Source organism: Dioscorea cayenensis, chromosome 17 (genome assembly GCF_009730915.1).
Source record: "Dioscorea cayenensis subsp. rotundata cultivar TDr96_F1 chromosome 17, TDr96_F1_v2_PseudoChromosome.rev07_lg8_w22 25.fasta, whole genome shotgun sequence".
Taxonomy (NCBI): domain Eukaryota; kingdom Viridiplantae; phylum Streptophyta; class Magnoliopsida; order Dioscoreales; family Dioscoreaceae; genus Dioscorea; species Dioscorea cayenensis.
The window spans coordinates 20,920,107-20,938,260 of NC_052487.1; the positions used below are offsets into that span (position 1 = coordinate 20,920,107).

General features: G+C 36.4%; 3 protein-coding genes and 1 pseudogene across 8 annotated transcripts; 3 read left to right on the plus strand and 1 right to left on the minus strand.

Moving 5' to 3' along the window:
• The first annotated feature begins 1,324 nt into the window (after window positions 1–1,324).
• On the plus strand, window positions 1,325–4,458 carry LOC120280559 (nuclear pore complex protein NUP50A-like). 2 transcript variants are annotated; one of them, XM_039287428.1, is made up of 3 exons: window positions 1,335–1,470; window positions 2,352–2,458; window positions 2,639–4,458. In XM_039287428.1, exon 3 carries the CDS (start codon window positions 2,696–2,698, stop codon window positions 4,049–4,051), a length of 1,356 nt encoding a protein of 451 aa, XP_039143362.1. In that variant the 5' UTR covers window positions 1,335–1,470; window positions 2,352–2,458; window positions 2,639–2,695; the 3' UTR covers window positions 4,052–4,458. The 2 variants fall into 2 exon arrangements, with proteins under 2 accessions (XP_039143360.1, XP_039143362.1); XM_039287426.1 differs by lacking the exon at window positions 2,352–2,458 and having other exon boundaries at window positions 1,325–1,470.
• A 1,646-nt stretch (window positions 4,459–6,104) lies between these two features.
• Window positions 6,105–8,826, plus strand: LOC120281252. The gene is made up of 6 exons (XM_039288122.1): window positions 6,105–6,244; window positions 6,340–6,517; window positions 6,632–6,741; window positions 6,850–6,917; window positions 7,039–7,114; window positions 8,772–8,826. The coding sequence occupies exons 2-6, from the start codon at window positions 6,506–6,508 to the stop codon at window positions 8,824–8,826; spliced, it is 321 nt and encodes a 106-aa protein (XP_039144056.1). The 5' UTR covers window positions 6,105–6,244; window positions 6,340–6,505.
• Window positions 8,827–9,354: 528 nt separating this feature from the next.
• On the plus strand, window positions 9,355–12,192 carry LOC120280309 (annotated as a pseudogene).
• Window positions 12,184–17,620, minus strand: LOC120280308 (probable ADP-ribosylation factor GTPase-activating protein AGD14). 5 transcript variants are annotated; one of them, XM_039287095.1, is made up of 14 exons: window positions 17,402–17,620; window positions 17,153–17,269; window positions 16,522–16,583; window positions 16,221–16,308; window positions 16,041–16,102; window positions 15,880–15,973; window positions 15,278–15,745; window positions 14,555–14,983; window positions 14,297–14,458; window positions 14,108–14,212; window positions 13,936–14,019; window positions 13,459–13,603; window positions 13,318–13,387; window positions 12,184–12,727 (listed from the first exon to the last, which is right to left on the minus strand). In XM_039287095.1, exons 2-14 carry the CDS (start codon window positions 17,249–17,251, stop codon window positions 12,601–12,603), a joined length of 1,995 nt encoding a protein of 664 aa, XP_039143029.1. In that variant the 5' UTR covers window positions 17,252–17,269; window positions 17,402–17,620; the 3' UTR covers window positions 12,184–12,600. The 5 variants fall into 5 exon arrangements, with proteins under 5 accessions (XP_039143029.1, XP_039143028.1, XP_039143027.1 ...); XM_039287094.1 differs by having other exon boundaries at window positions 12,185–12,727; window positions 14,543–14,983; window positions 17,153–17,258; window positions 17,402–17,619; XM_039287093.1 differs by having other exon boundaries at window positions 12,185–12,727; window positions 14,543–14,983; window positions 17,402–17,619.
• Between the last annotated feature and the right edge of the window lie 534 nt (window positions 17,621–18,154).

Below are 18,154 nucleotides of genomic sequence, written 5' to 3' on the forward strand. Positions count from 1 at the left end.
ATGTTTCTCTTAATTTTTAATTAATCAATAATTGTAATTGAAGCTTACATAATTTAATTATAAAAATTGGAAGAAAAACATATCAATTAATTTTAAACATATTCCCAACCAAAGTGTAATTGAGCTATGATTAAATTTAAATTAGAGTTCTTAAAAAATAGTTATTAGACTACAATTTTTTGCTAAATCATAAACATGAAAACTGATGTACTGATCTATCTCAAAATCTGATAAACTTCTGATTAAGTTTATATTAATTTTTTTTAAAATATATTAAAGTTTTATGTACACCAAGAGATTCTTGAAGAAAGGCAATAAAATAAAGTTATATATTAATACAAGAAAGGGTACAACAAGGCTTGGCAAGCATTTTAAAGTGATTGAAATCCCAACATTCTTGCATTGTGTTAAATGAGATTTGATAGAAAACTTTTTTATTAGTGATTCAATTCATAATTTGGTAAAGTTTTGCACAATAAACAACCATCCCATCTCTTTATTAGTAACATTTAATTAAGTGAGAATGAGATCCAATTAATTGTTCATTCTCACTATCTTTGAATTTCTTGCAATAAAGCTTTACTTTACTTTATTTTTTTATAATGTTGCAACTATTTTATTGATTAAAATTTCAGATTTTTTTTTTTGTAATTACTTGAAACAATTATTTTAGTTTTCTAAAATTAAAATTTAATAAAATAACAACACACATAAGATCAAATGCATTGAAACTAGTGGGCCATGAATGAAGCTCATGGGTTGTGATGGGCTTGGCCACAAAAACTAGCTACACATGGACCTCAAAATTTTATTTTTTTTTAAAAATGTGTGGAAAAAATATTTACAAAAAATTATTCAATTAATCTCAAGTTTAAATAACATTTAATATCCACTAGGAAGAAGAACTTTTGAATTTTATTTTATTTTCTCTCCTTTATAACTATATTGAGTTAGTTATTCTACATATATTGAAACTAAGGAGCAGCCCTTACTTATATATATATATATTGATAAATAGTATCCAAATCAAAAGTATATTGACATTTTTTATTATTAATAAATATAGATAAATTATGTGAATAACACAACTGAAATAAAATAAATATTTACTATTTCTTTTTTGGGCCTGAGAAATTGGGCTCAGTTCAATTAGGCCCAATATCGGATCAAATAATTTAGACAAGAATTACATCACGAGGCAATCCAACGGCTGTGAGCCAGTCGGCATACTCACGCAACTAACGAGCATCTGATCAAGATATGATGGTAAATAGACGGTAAGGATTCATCCACGTGGACAAGGGCAAAAACAATTGGCTTTGGTCCCTCTCTTCCCAGCCCCCATCAGTCTTGCTCGCGATTTCATCTCGCTTCTCTGGCCCCCTCTTCGTTCTCTCTTGCGGCAGCCCCAAGAAGAGGAGACATTGGAAACCTAATCCCTAATCGCAGCCATTTGCTCCCTGTTTTGGGGTAATTTTTCATCTATTTTGATGCCATTTTTCGTGATTTATCTTTCGATGCTGTTCTTGATTGATAGACTTGCACGAATTTAGGGAAAACCCCGCATTTTTTTTCACTGTTCTCAGTTTTTTTTTTGAGTTATTTTAAGGTTTTTGTTGTCTTATGTGAATCAGTTTTGCATCTTGGATGAGGATTAGCCCTTAGGGTTTTGTTTTTCTTTGCGATTGTGATTTTGGGGAATCTGTTTTTCTTGTTAGATCGGAGGTGCAAGGAATTGAAGGTCTTCTCTAAAGTTATTTATAGCTAGAGTTTTTTTTTCTTTTGATTTGCTTGATATTGATTAGTTCTGTAAAGATTTTTGATGATTTAAATTGAACTTTTTTTTTCTTTTAATCAATCAGTGGTGTAAATTAGTTTTCGCATGCTGAAAAGATCATAGTATTAGATAAAGGAGTTCGAGGCTTGGAAATAAATTATTATAATCTGCAAGCACAAAGGCTGGAATGGAAGACCTCACAAATGGAGGGGTAACTACCTTGTCACTTGTGCCAAGGGCTTTTGGGATTTCTCCTTTGTGAGGTCTTGTTGTATTGGGGGAGAGTTGCCCCCTTTGTAGAGGCTTTTTGTACCGAATTAAACAAGAAGCATGCGATATATGCCAAATTTTTTAAACTGGTTTTATTATGCGCTGCTTTGCTAGTTGATGATGGATATGATTCTTATCGTGTTATGGGTTTTATTCGTTAGTTGTGTCTCATCTCTATTGATGTCTGTATGTTTCTTCCAATGAGCCAATGGAGTTCTTGTCTAAATATAGAACTGTCCCAACAGATGGCATGTCATATCTGTTCAATTTCTCACACAATATTTTATTATCCTTTTGTTCTTAGTGCAAAGCCTTCTGCCAATTGGTGATGGCAAATGGTGATTGATTGGCTGTAGCTAATGATCATTGGAAGTTTTTTGTTTAACACAATGGAGGTCAAGCAAATTAAAGGTGCTAATGATGTTTAAGGCACCTATTTAACAAAATATTTCCTACTTGTGGTTATGTTGCTATTACCAGAAATTCTCCTCCTGCTCATTTCACTTGTTTTGTTATCTGTCTGAAGTTGTTGGGATATCTATTGCATGTTTCTATGTAACCTGAGGTGCTTGGTGATTATCTTTATTGCAGAGATATACATATCTTTGGCTATTATTACCAGAATATTATAAGTTCAATTCCATCTGAATGGCGGATGCGGAAAATGCCATACCTGCAACTAAGAAGAGAGTTGCTGGGAGACAAATCTCAAAAGATGATCCCACTCTTGATGATGATGATGTACCTGAGTCAGAAATAGGGACTTTTCAGAGAGCCAGTGATGAGGTATTAGCAACAAGAAGAATAGTTAAGGTCAAACGAAGCCAATCATCAACAGGTTCTTCATCGAACCCTTTTGCGGGAATCTGCTTGGTTAACCCAACTGATGCTGTTGCAAAAACTTCCAGCACTGATGTCCAGTCCCAATCTGCTGAAGTTACACCTGGAGACACTGGGAAATCTGGAGACAGTGAGCAAATTGGAAATGAAACTTCTGACAAAGAAGCTACTGCAACGGAAGAAAATGGAAAGAAAGCTGATGATGTTACTGATACTAATGTATCTGTGGCTGAAGAAAAGGTGAAAAGCAATGCAGATGATGAGACAGAAGGGGATAAAACTGTAGAGAATGGAGGGGAATATACTGATGCCAAAGCTAAAGAAACAACTCCTGGGAAAGAAGGCAAAGAATCTAGCCATGAGGCTGCAGAGGAAAGTAAGAAGGCAGTTACAGTAGAAACTGAAAAAGAGAAGCCAGAAAGCAACCTGGAAGAAAAATCTGGACCAGCTGCACACCTGAGTTCATTTCAGCAGTTGTCTAGCAGCCAAAATGCATTCACAGGACTTGCAGGAACAGGGTTCTCAAGCTCTTCCTTTTCGTTTGGCTCAAATTCCAAGGATGGATCTACTACATTTGGTGGAAATTCTGGTTCTATTTTTGGGGTTAATAGTGAAACTTCAACTTTTCCTTCTTTCGGCATTGGGAATTCTAACAATGAAAAATCTTCCTTTCAACTATTTGGATCTACTGGTGCTGGTGCTGCTAAGAGTGGAACTAGTGGTATCACTTCTATGCCAGAAGTGCCCATTGAGACGGGGGAAGAGAATGAGAAAGCTGTGTTTACTGCCGATGCGATATTGTATGAGTATTTAGATGGAGGCTGGAAGGAAAGGGGTAAGGGTGAACTTAAAGTGAATGTCTCTGTGTCAGGATTAGAGAAAGCGAGGCTCATAATGAGGGCTCGAGGAAACTATCGGTTGATCTTGAACGCTAGCTTGTACCCGGACATGTCACTAACAAATATGGAGAAGAAAGGCATTACTTTTGCTTGTATCAATAGTGCTGGCGAAGGGAAAGATGGGCTTTCTACATTTGCTCTGAAATTCAAGGATGCTTCTTTTGTGGAAGAATTCCGGGGAATTGTAGCAGCACATAAAGGAAAGAAAGCTGAAACCGCTATTCTGAAGACACCTGAAAACTCCCCGAAGGCCTCTGATGATTAAAATCACTCTTGCTGGTTCTGGTGCTTACTGAAAAGGGACATCTTGACTGCCCTCTTTTTTCTTCTCTTCATAGCCTGGTAGGTTTGGGGGCCGTTTCATTCTAGTTTTATCCGCCGCTTTTTCTGTACCGTCTTCAAGAAGGATCTGGGGTTATATATATTACCTGCCGGTCATCAAGCTATAGTCATCCAACGTTTTTGGCATGTTGTTGGTCCATACTATCTGATGCGTTAGAATTAGGGTACATCTGCATTAGCGGAAATGCCTTCTTTAGTGAGCTTATCCTTTATTTGGGGCATTATTAACCATACTTGTATGAGTGGGAAATGATCTGGATGATAATTAAGCATTAAATGAAAACTTTGCCGAACTTTCTTCTTTTAGCAAAGTGTATTACATTAGCACAAGTATTTCTTGCTTGCATACCTCTTATTCTGACGAAAGGATAGCTTAATTTTTGTGAATAATATCATGGTTGATTAATGCAGGTATGGCTTCTTTTGATATGAATACCATGGTATGTATCAATCTTTCGTTAGTTATTTCCATATTCTGACAATTCTAATTGACCAGGGCATTACACACTTGAGACTGAAAACTCTCATTTTTCTGATGTTTTAGACTAATATTGGATCTTGATATGATTCAGATTAGCTTTTACATTGATTAAGTTAGGTTGAGTTGTGGTGATGTTCAATTTATCAAAGTATCTAGTTTTCTTTGTTTTGTGGTACATTTGTGAGTTGTTGACGGATGATCTATGTTTCAACACGCTCTGCCAACATTTTGATATTAGATTCCAGATTTACAGCTTTTGCCATGTCATGAGTCAAATTTGAATTTCTTGCTTCACGCCATGAATTTTCAATCTGGTCAATTTTACAGGTATAATAATGTCATCACTCTGCCAGATTTCTCAGGTTTCTTTCCCTATCATAAAGCCATGTTGTATCTCAAAAATTGTGAATATTTGTTGTTATTAGAGTGTGTGAATTTTAATTTTATTTCTCTTTCAGTTCTTCATTTCAACTTGTTTAATTGAGTGATCTGGTCAATTTTACAGGTATAATGTCATCACTCTGCCAGATTTCTCAGGTTTCTTTCCCCATCATAAAGCCTTGTTGAATCACAAAAATTGTGAAGATTCCTTGTTATTAGAGTTGTGTGAAATTTAATTTTATTTCTCTTTCAGTTCTTCAATTCAACTTTTGGTTTAGAGCCACTACTAAAGCCTGCATAAAGACTGAAAAACATGCACATATACTTTGCTTTAGTTTTGGTGGTTATGGTGCTAAAGTTATTTAGATTCCATAGCTTTTGCTGAGCTTCTCTTTAGTCTTTGCCAGCCCTCTCTCTTTGGACGCAATCACCAACTCTTGCTAACTTATAAACATCAAATTGTGCAAAGGGTTTATTTTTTTTTTATTGCATGAGCCTTCAACATGATTGTAACCAAAACACTTCTCAAATCATTGCTTCCTTTAATACCTTTTTCTTTTCTCTCTCTCTCTCTCTCTCTCTCTCTCTCTCTCTCTTTCTCTCTTTCTCTCTTCTTTAGTAAAGTTTCATAGTGCTTGGTCCAAGGCACTTCAAGAAAATTAAAAATTTAAAAAATCCTTTTTGGTTTTTTATATAAAAAGGTGTTTGTCGCTAATTTGTCAAAAAATATATATATATATATATATTATGAGACACGCATCATGTTAAGCTTATTAAGTATTTGTTAAAAATGATCATATTTGACTTAACATATTTAAATGTGGATTAAAAATTCTACCAAATTAATTCTAACTCAATAATTGATATTCTATACTCTATTGGCTTTTTGTGAATTATGTGAAAACTTTCAAAATTCACAACCACATGATTTATTGGTAACTGAGTTATAGTACAGTTCTATTCTCATTTGTGCGGCTTAATTTTCACTTGTTCTGCTGAAACTTATACATATCTATGCTATTCTTAGGTGAAACCATCAAAGTTCATGCGCGAAGTGTTGCTCTTAACTTGGCGTGTAGCGTATGTTAGACAACCGGCCGAAGTGCACAAAAGAAGCAAAGCATTTTGGTTGATATCCCTTGCAAGCACACACTGCGTGCTCTCATTTCATTATAATCTCTCATCTTGACCATCCATTCATCCACGTTGTCAACGGTCCTGATGATACGGTTCCTCACTAGCGTACAACTAGGGGTCTGTTTTTGCCTTTACGATATCAACGGCTGTGATTTGCTAATCATGAAGGATCAATGATCACCAATAATGATTATATATATATATATATATAGCCTCCTCAAGAAGATACGAATCCACCGCCAAGGAAAGCATTAGGCGGGAAAAGGAAGCAAGATTACCTTCATTCCCTGCTCTTCTCTCTCTCTCTCTCGATCGACCGCCATTGGAGGAGCTACGAGGAGGAGGAGAAGCAACAGTGAAACGGGGGATCGAGGGTGGATGCGATCGGTGGTGAGCTCTTTTGGGGCGGTGTATCTTCTTCTAAGGATCTGGGGAGAATTCAGAAGAGGTATTTGTTCTAGGGTTTGAATCTGTTGTTCTTATATATCTCTGTTGCCATTGGAGGAGCTGGAAGGAAGAGGAGCATCGGTGACGATCGGTAGTGAGATCACCGTCATTCCGGTTGAAGGAGCTCGTTGGAGGTGGGAAAGAATCGAGAACTGGTACCATCGGAGGTGAACTCTTTTGCTTGTTTCTTTTTCTTTAAGATCGGGAGTGGATTCAGAATAGTGTGTTTTTCTTAGGGTTTGAATATGTTTTCCCTCTCTCTGCGGCCATTGCAGGAGCTCGGAGGAGGAGGAGGGGAAGCATCAGCGTGAACTTGCGGATCGGGAACTGGCCACGATCGGAGGTGAACTCTTTGTCGTTTGTTTTGTTTTTTTTCTTAAGATCTGAAGAGAATTCAGAGTAGTTTATTTGTTTTAGAGTTTGAATATGTTTTTTCTTGTGTATTTCTGCTGGGAATGGAACAGAGCTCTCATTCTGTTCTGATCTAGAGGATATATCAGCTTCAACGAGGCTTATCGATCGGGAGTTTAAGAAACAGAGGTGAATTTTTTGTTTCTCTTTTATGAGATCTCGATGAAGAATTGAGTGACTTTTGCCTATTTGCATTTATGGTTTCTTTGATTCTTGGAAATAAATCCTTCGAGTGGTTTGCATTGATGTTTTTTCTTATTCTTTATCGATGTGGTTGATCATCTAAATACTTCGATTGCTTTTTATTGCCATTTTTTTATTTCTATTTTGTTTTAAATGAACAGGGACTGGGATATAAACTTGAAATGCCGTATTATTATTATTATTATTATTATTATTATTATTATTATTATTAGTAACGGAATGATCTGGGTTGCAGGCATTAGATCCAGTGCGTAGCATTTTTATATTTATTTATTTTTCATAATACTGTAGTCTGTAGTGTTTTCCTTTTTGCCATGTAGTCCATAGAGAGGGTTGCACTGGAATAATTTCTTTTCTTGATCTCTACTCTCTGTTTCATATTATTTATAATTTTTAAAAATTTTATATGCATTAATTATCTAATTTTATTTTTTGTTTCAAATAAAGACAGGTTCGTGTATTAATAGGAATAATGTCTTATTATAATTTTTTAAAAAAATTTTAAAAATTTTAATGATAGTTTTAATATTAGTGCAAAACTTAAATGTAATAGTTAATATCAAACGGAGAGAATAAAATTAATGGACTCCATCTCATTTCTTGTTAATGACCATTTCACCTCAGTACCTATAAATGATTTTACTTTATTATTTGATTTGATTTTATTATTTTAAAATCCAATAATATGAAAACAAGTAAAAAAAAATGTTGATCCTAATTTTCTAAAAATATTAAAAATAAATTCTGTCATCCCACTGCTTATTACTGTTATTGGTTTTATTTTATTAGTTTTAAAAATCTCAAAAGTTTGAAAGTGGGTCAAAATGTTAATTCTCATTTTTTTTAAATTTTTTTTTTCTCTCTCTCTAATTTTGCTTATGTAATGGATAGAATCAAATAGATGGTGGGCCTGAAATTAATAAGGTCACAGAGAACTTAGAAAAAAAAAAATTCTCTAAATTTGCTTAATGTAATGGATAGATAGATAGACGGTGGGCCTGAAATTAAGGTCACAGGGAACTGCTTCTAACCGTGGCAACTACTTCAGGTTGATCCGGTCTTTGTATAATTGTATTGAGGGGAATGTCTGAGACTTTATGAAGGGCCATGGAATTCTTTGTTTTGTGACTTTGTCATCCTTTAACCATCTCCTGATACCTCAGTACTCTCAGTTTGCGCATCACGTTACTTGGTATGTGCTCTCATTGCTGTAGGTATATGGTTGTGTGACTACATACACATATACAGTGAAATTCTAAACTTCCCCTGAGAGATTTGTTTTATTGATATCACATCACAAAAAGGTATAAACCATGGTTGGACACATCCAACAACGGTACATGGCAACGGGGTGTTTCAGAAAGAATTTCTTTTTGGCAATGTAGGTGTTGTAGGTTGTGTACATTCAATCAAGAGATTTATAAAGATATACATATTTTCTATGTTTGGCTTGTAATATGCTATTTTTGCTTGTAATTTTAACGAATTGAACGCTTCCCTATCATGGGCAGAATATTGTGTTGTCTCCATTTTTGCTGTATCAATCACAATATTCATGAATTAAGTTTGTGTTGCATTGTAGGAACGAAGTTTACACTTTTTTGGATCTTCGCATTACGTGTAATGACACACAATGAAATGGACATTGAGGGTGCAAGCACCAGAGAGAGGTACAACAACTTCATGGAGGAATCATGCTGCACTCAGTTTTGCACTGGGCCAAACCCCTCTATGGCCAGATATGTGTATGGCCTCATGTTCCTTGTTACCAGCCTACTTGCCTGGACCGTCCGGGACTATGGGCATGCTGCACTCGCAGAGCTCCAACGTAAGTGCTTTCCTTCCAAGCAATGTATTCTCAGTTTAAAATTCTATTGGCAATGTTTGTGAATTTTTTTTTGCATCTATTCAGGACTAAAAGAATGTGAAGGTACTCGTTACTGTTTAGGTGCGGAAGGAGTGTTGCGGATTAGCTTTGGTTGCTTTGTATCCTTTGTATGATGGGTTCACTCTTAGAAGCTACATTAAGAGAGCTGCGCTTTTGTTTGTTTGTTAAAATCGATGGACTCCCCCTCAAGTTTTCTGCATGCCCTTAGACCATAACAATTACGTGACAAAGTCAACTACATCGTATATAAAATGGCTGACCTTTAACTTCAGCATAGATATTCTTCTTCATTATGTTTCTGTCAACTGCCGGTACTAAAAGCTGGAGGATCCTAGAAATTCATGGCACTCTGAGTGGTGGACTGCCAAGATCTTACTCTGTATAGTTTTGCTGGCGGTTCCCTTCTTCATTCCTTCAGCATTTATTTAGTTGTAAGGTAAGTTTTAGTTATGCATGTTAGCTCATTAGTTAAGAGATTTTCTGTTGCTGATTCAAGTTTTGGTTGCTTTTGAAGGGAAGGTAGCGCATTTCGGCGCTGGGTAAGCTTTCACGTTGTATTTTTTGTTCAGGATAATTTGTTGACTATTGCAGATGGTAGTGATACCTTGACCGGTTGCATATATATATTGTGGGCCATCTTTCAGGGTGTTTCTTCTAATTCAACTTATGAGTGTCATCAGTTTCATAACTTGGCTGAATGAATGCTGTCACTCTGAAAAATATGCATACAGATGGTATTGTTTTCCCCTCTCTCTTTTCTTTTTTTCTGGAAGTCACTGATATATATTCCCTTCTAACTGTTTTACTTACTGTTGAAAGTCATTAGGAAACACATTTGAGTTTTTTTAAGATCAAGTTGTTTATCCAATCTGCATGAGATGATCTTCTTCCTGACCCTATTTTTCCATGCAAATAACCATTGGCATATATTATATTTTACATGTTACCTTATTGTTATCCTTGTATTACCGAGTAATTCCTCATTCGATGTGGTTAACTAATGAACAACATGATGATCATAAAATTTCTTTGCCTGAACTTACACCATGTCAGGGCATTGAGGAAATGATTTCTCTTCATCAATTTTTTTATCTGGCATGATAATATGTTACTGTTTAAAATATTCTTGTTGAGTTTAGTAATCATCATGTACATTGTAATAATTCATTATCTTTTCCATATAATGGATTACTTGAGTTTTTAAAACATGTATTGATTCATTCATCACCTCTGCACCAGACAAGAATGCACCATTAAAATTAAAGCTAACATGCGGAACCTTTTATGCAGCCGCATCAATTCATTGATACTTTCAGTTTCAGCCTATCTTGCATCTCTTCTGGGAATTGTGATGAAGTATATATGGTATGCACCCTAGCCTACCTGCCGGCTTAATATCTTCTTTATCACTTTAACCCTGCTACTTCTACATATCATGACTTTGGTCTCAGTGCATTCAAAGGTGAACCAATATTTTGATATCTACAACACTTTACTCTGAGTATAGTTTTTTCACTACTGTTCCTATGCCTCAGTAATTTCATTGATGAAGTGGGTTAAAGGAGGTCTTTTGGCTCTAGGATTAATGGGGATGTATATTGTATTCCTTTGTTGGTCTGCTCTCAGAAGGTAATTACTGGTTATACATACGGTGAGATATTCACATCTTGAAGAATAAGGGTTTTCTATGTTCTCTGTTCTTATTCTGAGTCAGGATTACGTTTTGCAGTGAACCAGTGACCGAAATCTGCAACAAGAAAGCACAAGCTGCAACAAATGCAGATTGGCTCACAATCTTGGTAAGTTTCCAGCATTTATAAATCTTGAATGACATACTTGAGGCCAGGCATAAGGACCTGATCCTCAGAATGGCACTATCTCTTAACTTCACTCACATACAAGTTGCTAGCTCTGCCAATTAAATTATATGATTGCTGGTCTCTGGATATTATAGATGAGAGACATACTTATACTCTAAAAGATTGTAAAGCACTTTCTTGATATTTAAACTATTGAATCATTTTATTATAACCTGATCTAAACTCCATTGATCGCCAGAGCTTTGTTATCGCAGTACTTGTGATTGTGATGGCAACATTTGCTACAGGAGTGGACTCCAATTGCTTTCAGGTTGGATTTCATAACAATGTTACAAGACTATTTATAACTTGTAATCTCCATCTCCATAGATCATCAATATTCAGTACGTTACTCCATTTCATTCATTTGGACATTTTGCTGAATGCTAGCAGCTCAAGAAGACTGAACCTGAGTCAGAAGACAGTGTTCCATATGGATATGGTTTTTTCCACTTTGTTTTCTCGGTGGGGTCGATGTATTTTGCCATGCTATTCATAGGATGGAATTCACATAAAACCATGAAAAAGTAAGTTCCGTCTATCATCAGTGAGTTAATTGATTAAACTCGTCTTATTATTATTATTATTATTATTATTATTATTATTATTATTATTGTTTCTTCCTTTTATCATTTCATATTGGTGTATCAGTTTGACTAAGATTTTGTGTTAAATTGCAGATGGACAATAGATGTTGGATGGGCCAGTACATGGGTCAGAATTGTGAATGAATGGCTTGCAACTCTTGTTTACAGTAAGCACCAACCAACTCCCTGTCATCATTGTTCATGAATTTGTGGTTTAATTATCTAAAACCGATCCAAAGCCAATTTGTGTTTTGTTGAGATAACTAGGCTTTAATAAAATAGGTTTCAAAATTCCGTAGGAACCCTTTGTAAGTGTTTCTCAGTGAAAGTAAGGACTACAAGAAGTTTTTTTTTTTGGTTTGCAGTGTGGATGCTAGTGGTGCCCCTGATCTGGAAGAGCAGACGAAGAGCAGAAGAATCAACTTAAATCTTCACTGCCAAAGATCACGTCAAGATATGTTTGTACATACATTTCTTAATATTATCTACATCCTGTTAATTATACAAACATAAAAGGAAAAGAAAACACCACAATAAGTGGATAGAACAACAAAAATCTAAAAAAGATAATGACAAAAAACAAAAGATAAAGAAAGACCCAAAAAAAATGTGCAGCAGAGGGCAAAGGAGATATTATAAGTCCTTAAAAAAAAAAACACAGTCAAAGACCAATCAAAATCATTGGTAAAGGGTAGAACAATAATATACATACAAGCAAAAGGAGGAGGAAAATGGTGACATTACTTCCACCCATGCAAGAACACCGTTTTCTCCCCCTCCAATCCTCTCTCATCATTCCACAGACTGATGACACATTAAAAAACATACATGATTCAAGACATGGCACACTAGCATTGAACCAAACAAAGCTAAGCTCACTGAAGCAGGCCAGCGTTCACTATCCTCTCTTTACAACATGACGCGCACCGCTGCTCACTTCCCTCAAAAGCAGTTAACCAGCAAGTAGTATAACACATTACTGTACTTGACCAAGCTATTATACTGGCAGTGAACCGTCTGTAGTCTAGGAGAGAGCATAATCCAAACAAACTATTGATATCCCCCTCAATGGCAATCTCATCCAAAGGGATTTCCTCCTGAAGCACTTGGTGTGCCTTGTTGCGCGTACCTAGCACCGGATTGTGTCTCCATTCCTGAAGCACCAAAAGCAGCTCCAGCACCACCGAAACCGCCACCATGATTTCTGTGAAGGACCCACGAATAATCAAACTTAAGCTACATACTCAATTTAAGGGTTGTGTTTCAAATAGAGTCATCACCTAAGAAGCATGGACACGGTGACACAATATGACATGAACACGGTGACACGGTAACACGATAATTTTTGAAAATTAAAGACATAGCTACAGCAGGACACGGCCATAAAAAATATTATATATTTATATAAAACATTTATTATAAATATAAATCTATATATTTTTTATGTAATATATGTCATATATCTACCTATAGATTAATTTGGTGATTTTGTGTATTGGAAAGTAATTAGGAAATATATATAGGTATTTTATAAAAATCATTTACAAAGTCCATGAGTGTCCCGAGTATCCAACATCATGTCCGTCCGGTGGTGTCCATGGTGTGTCCGTGTCAAATACAAGTACGTCAAGCTATCCTGGGTTGTCCGTGCTTCATAGGTTATCACAAATGTTAATATCTCTAATTTATGACATAATGGCAATCTTGTGAATAGCAATAATTACTTTTGCAAGTCAAATAGACTATCTGAAAATGGCAATAGAAATGCATGGGAGAGCCCAGCTGAAGACTTACACCATAGGAAATGAATGATTAGGTGCTTGTGCGGCAGTGTTAGTCAGGCCCTGCTGCACCAAGTAAGGACCTGGCATAACAATAGATAATTAGCATCGAGGAAGTAAACGGACTGAGAGGTTAGCAAGCCATAATTTTTACTTGGGGATGAGGCCATTTGGTATGAGGGAGTTTGTTGTAGATGCATCCATTGTGGTAGAGGAGTTCCTAAGCTGGCACTGCGCAATAATGGTGCATTCCCAGTCATGTTGGGTAATGCTCCTTGCAGGGATGCCATAGATGGGAACTGCATAAAAAAGAGAGACAGCAGCAGGTGAGGAATAACTATCGACTCATTAATGGAAATTACTTGTAACACTGGCAGGTGTGACATGGAAACAATAAAAACCAGAACTAAATGCATCATGTTTCTGAGTTCAACAGTAACATGACTATTTGAAGTACACTAATTGGTGGCGATCAGATAAAGATAATATCTCAACTTTATTCTACCTCGGCATTTCAAATGAATTTGATGGAAAGAGGAAAAAAAAAAACATATCATGCTAGGTCATCACACATGAAAATTGCTACACTAACTTAAGGAAAAGAACAGGATAAATAAATAAAATGCTATACCGAGGAAGCATGAGGCAAAGATGTCTCATTAACAAGTTCAAAAGGATTGGTAGACTGTGATGCCTGCGGAAAAGTTTGAATTGCCTGCAGGAGCAAAGTCCGCACAGAATTTGTACTACAAGATCAACCACATGTTTTTAAGAATAAACCGATATAAAGCCACAATACATACATTTCCAACAGGATATTGCATGCTGTAACCCATGCTGGGATGCGGAGTTCTTGGCCAAGCTGGAAATGATGTAGCTGCAGGTGGGTATAGTGCAGTGAAAAGGTCCTGCAAATAAAATTTTGCCTTTTTAATAATGATAATAGTGAAAAAAACTGGCACTGCAATCAGATTTTATAGCAGCAAAATTACCTGAGGGAGTTCATTTCTCCCAATAGGTTTTGCATCTGCAGGGGTTTGTGACAATAATGCAGAACCCATTCCTCCAGCCCATACGGTAGTACCTTGAGAAGGTTGTCCAGCAGGGGCAGTCAAATTTACTTGCATGTTCTGTGCCACAGAAGGTCCCCATGTCTACAAGGGAATATAGATGACAACATCATAAGGAAAACGTATATCAAAACATTTCATTGAGAGAAAGCAAAAAAAATTGCCTACCAGGCTGTTTACCATAGATATGTCTGATGGTGGTAGAGCAGACCTAGTATTGCCAGCTGCAAAGAAATCTGCCTGATTTTGTGGCATGACTGGGATTTGCCTTGTGTCATTATTTCCAGATAATGCATGAACACCAGAAACAGGTGGAGATGGCATATTTCCTGTAGGTGCAATTGCTGGAACTAACAATTGGTCCAATGAAGATTGTATAGAACTTGCATTTGCAGAAGTTTGAGAAGCTTTTTGTTGAGGGACAACATCAAAAGATGCCCAATTTTCACTACTAGCAAGTGGGGAGACAGTTTGTTGAGGAACATGTTGTGTAGATGACACAGGAGGGTCTGAATTGATATTGAAATCAATCAAGCTTCCTGAATTTGCCCTCTTCAATTCAACTGGATTGCCATCACTAGATCCCAAGCTGCTTGAAGATGTAGTTCTCTGCCCAAAATGAACAAGAACAAATGGAAAAAAAACACACTCAATTGAGAAATTTTCCGAAGTAGAAAACATTAAAAAACTTTGAAATAAGACAATTGTCATTTAAATGTCATGACTCTCAATATTCACACCTCCACTTCTATAACAAACTATCATCCATTATTTAAAAGTAAATTTAAAAAAAAAAGTTTAGCCATAACCTAAAATTAAACAGAACAAAGTGAGATATTAAATAGACAGCTTAATGAGTTTGAGTCTCCATAGTTACGAAACTAGTATAAATCACATACTCACCTGTGTCTTTGAAGAATTTTCAGGTACCCCAGTACCATTTGGTTTAGGAAGGTCACCAACTTGGAGTGGAGGTACATCATCTCCCAAGATATCTCTAACAGGGCGCACAAGGGGAGGACTCGATGAATCAACACCTTTCTGATAGCTTGGTGACCGTGCACTGGCTCTATGTACTGCATCAGGAAAACGCCGATCCTCAATTCTCTGGATTTGGTTCCCATTTCCAGTTTTGTCATCTCGACGCCTCTCATCTACCACATCAAACTGGCCAGGACTTCTCTTGGAATCACCATCATGTGCAGGGCTTCTATCTTCATAACCATATCGGGAGAATCTTTCATCATTCCGTCCACCAGAACTAGATCGTTCATTGAAAGGGTGATCATACCTATCCTCAAATGGTGGACTTCTTGAAGCACCACGATATGAATCTGCCGTTCTATTTTCATTGTAATCCTCCCTATCACTCTGCATTGTAGAAGTGTTTTAGAAACATGAGCACAGCTCCCAAGAAGAGATTTGTGAAACATTCAAAGTAGTCCAAGTAGTCTGCTATTTATGTGAAAACAAATTTAAACCCAATTTCAGCAATCATGCACCACCTTGACCCTTGGAGGCTTGTTGGTGCCTCTTTCACCTGTATACCTCCTGTCTACATATACGTGCTTAATGAACTCCCTTAGTCTATCAATATTGCTGAAAAAGAGAGATGATGTCAGTTTCATACCTTCATAAAATAATTTAACAGGCAAAATGATCAAACCTGCTATCAGGAAATGAGTGACGCTGGGGATCCCATTCCTTGAAATAAATTGACTTGGCACGCTGTAAAGTTGAGCAAGAACAAACAATCATGCAACATGAATAAAATGCATGAAATAAAAGGATTATGGACTGTTTTAAAACAACCAGACACCATCTTATATGGGCAAGCAATCCCTACCTCATTCCCCCCGTCTTGAAGAGTAATCACTTCTTGAGAAGTAAATTTAGCCATTGATATTGATTTCACACGGTGTGTGAACTCCCGACTGGAATATCATAGAACAGTGAGGAAAAATGCTAAAATAAGAAGACCCTATTTATAAATAAACTATTTCAATTTCAGGTAACAAGAGATGAATAAACTCATACCGCAAGTTAAAACTTCAGTGGAACATCTCAAATACCAGAAAACATACAAGAACAACAACAGAAACCTTCAGAACTGAAAGAACCAGGACAACAAATAATAAATCACTTACTGCATCCCACTGCAGTTTGTACAGATGAATGTCCAGAAATTTGTGCACACATATTGCGGCCCCTGTTCATGTAATAGTCTTAAGATCTTAGCCCAGTTAAATTCATAGAAAGATTCCATTCTTAAACATCTATAAATTAATTCAAAATCTAGAAATTTTACTTTCATTGTTTTCTTCCAACATGTTTCATTACAGCCTCATAACACTTAGCTCATACTTTGAAGTTTTGAACACAAACCATACCCTACTCTAGTGTCACAAAGTAATATTCTCACTTCCCGGCATAGAAGTAGCATCTCATATGAGTGATCCAAATTATCATCAAACATGAACTAAACCTAGTGAAGCAACAAAGAAGATTATATCAATGCATACACAACACAAGATCCTTCGATATCAAAACAATTCTATGAGTTGCCATCAAGTAACAACTCTAGAAACATACCTTCATGAAAGAAGTTAATTCAGAAATAATTAAGATGCAAGCATCATTCATTCGAACACATCTAGGTCTACTGAGCTACATATAAATCAGCTCGAAATCATCAGAATCGTGCTTCATCCGCTAAGAAAAAAGAAAACTCAGCAAAATTCTGGAAAAATATAGGCTCAAAGAAACCAAAGATCTTACCAGATTGTTACAATTGATGCATCTCCGATTTGCAGGAAGCTTCAGAAGCCCTCGAATAATCTTCTCGTTCTTCTCATCCTCCTTCATCCGATTCGCCATACGCTCCCTGTAATCACACTAATCACAACAAATTCCAACCCTAAATACCACAAATCACGATAAACACATCAAAACACGAGATCGCACACCTTAATGCATCAAACTGAAGCCCTAGAACAATTTAATCGATGAAAAAACCAAAGAAAATACCTCGATCAAGCGCAAACTTCAAGGGTTTCACGAATCGAGATCTAAGCAACTCCGAGACGAAGAGAGACGACGAGATCGGAAGAAGATGGAGATCCAAAGCAGCATACGAATGCGAGGATTTACGACAAACAAGAAGCTCTTCAAACTTTTTCTCAAGAGGGTTTGAGAGAGAGAGAGAGAGAGAGAGAGAGAGAGAGAGAGAGGAAAAGGAAAGGGAGAAAATGGGAAGAAAATTTGTTATCTTCCCGGTTTTATCGGTGGTGTGTTGGCATCGAGATCGGGATTCAGTGGAAGGGATCACAGATCTAATGGCTAGAAAAGCCTATAGGTGTATGATGTATGACGTGTACGGTCACGATTGAGTTACAGGCGATCTTAGCTGTTTGCATACTGAATGATACCCTGGGATGGGATGTAATTAGGGAGGTTAAGGTGGGGGTATTTGAGTCATTTGAGAAGTAAACGGTGAATGAGAGAGAGAGGGTATTTTGGGAAAGGAATTTTGCTTTGTCGGCGGGCGAGTGCTGTGGGATTCCAGAATCTCCGTACGTGATGAGGTGGCATCATTTAATTGGACAGCAGGTTTCCAGTTTTCACGGCCTGGATTTATTGCATTCATGTGAAAATATTATTACAATTTATCCAACGGTGTTTTCTTTTTTTAGGATATAAAAGTGAACCAACAAAGAAAAAAAAAAACAGCTTGGCATTAATAACATTTTTTAGTTTAAAAAATGATTCATTTACACATAA

Bases quoted from the DNA above. Each gene is read 5' to 3' on its own strand.
- LOC120280559 (XM_039287426.1), top strand. From the start codon at position 2,696: ATGGCGGATGCGGAAAATGCCATACCTGCAACTAAGAAGAGAGTTGCT.
- LOC120281252 (XM_039288122.1), top strand. The intron at 6,742-6,849 runs GTGAACTCTTTT...CGGCCATTGCAG, and splicing joins GAGAACTGGTACCATCGGAG to GAGCTCGGAGGAGGAGGAGG. The intron at 7,115-8,771 runs GTGAATTTTTTG...GTTGCATTGTAG, and splicing joins CGGGAGTTTAAGAAACAGAG to GAACGAAGTTTACACTTTTT.
- LOC120280308 (XM_039287094.1), bottom strand. From the start codon at position 17,251: ATGGCGAATCGGATGAAGGAGGATGAGAAGAACGAGAAGATTATTCGA. The intron at 15,974-16,040 runs GTTTGATCATTT...TCTCTTTTTCAG, and splicing joins CACTCATTTCCTGATAGCAG to CAATATTGATAGACTAAGGG. The intron at 14,020-14,107 runs GTATGTATTGTG...TTGCTCCTGCAG, and splicing joins TGCAATATCCTGTTGGAAAT to GCAATTCAAACTTTTCCGCA.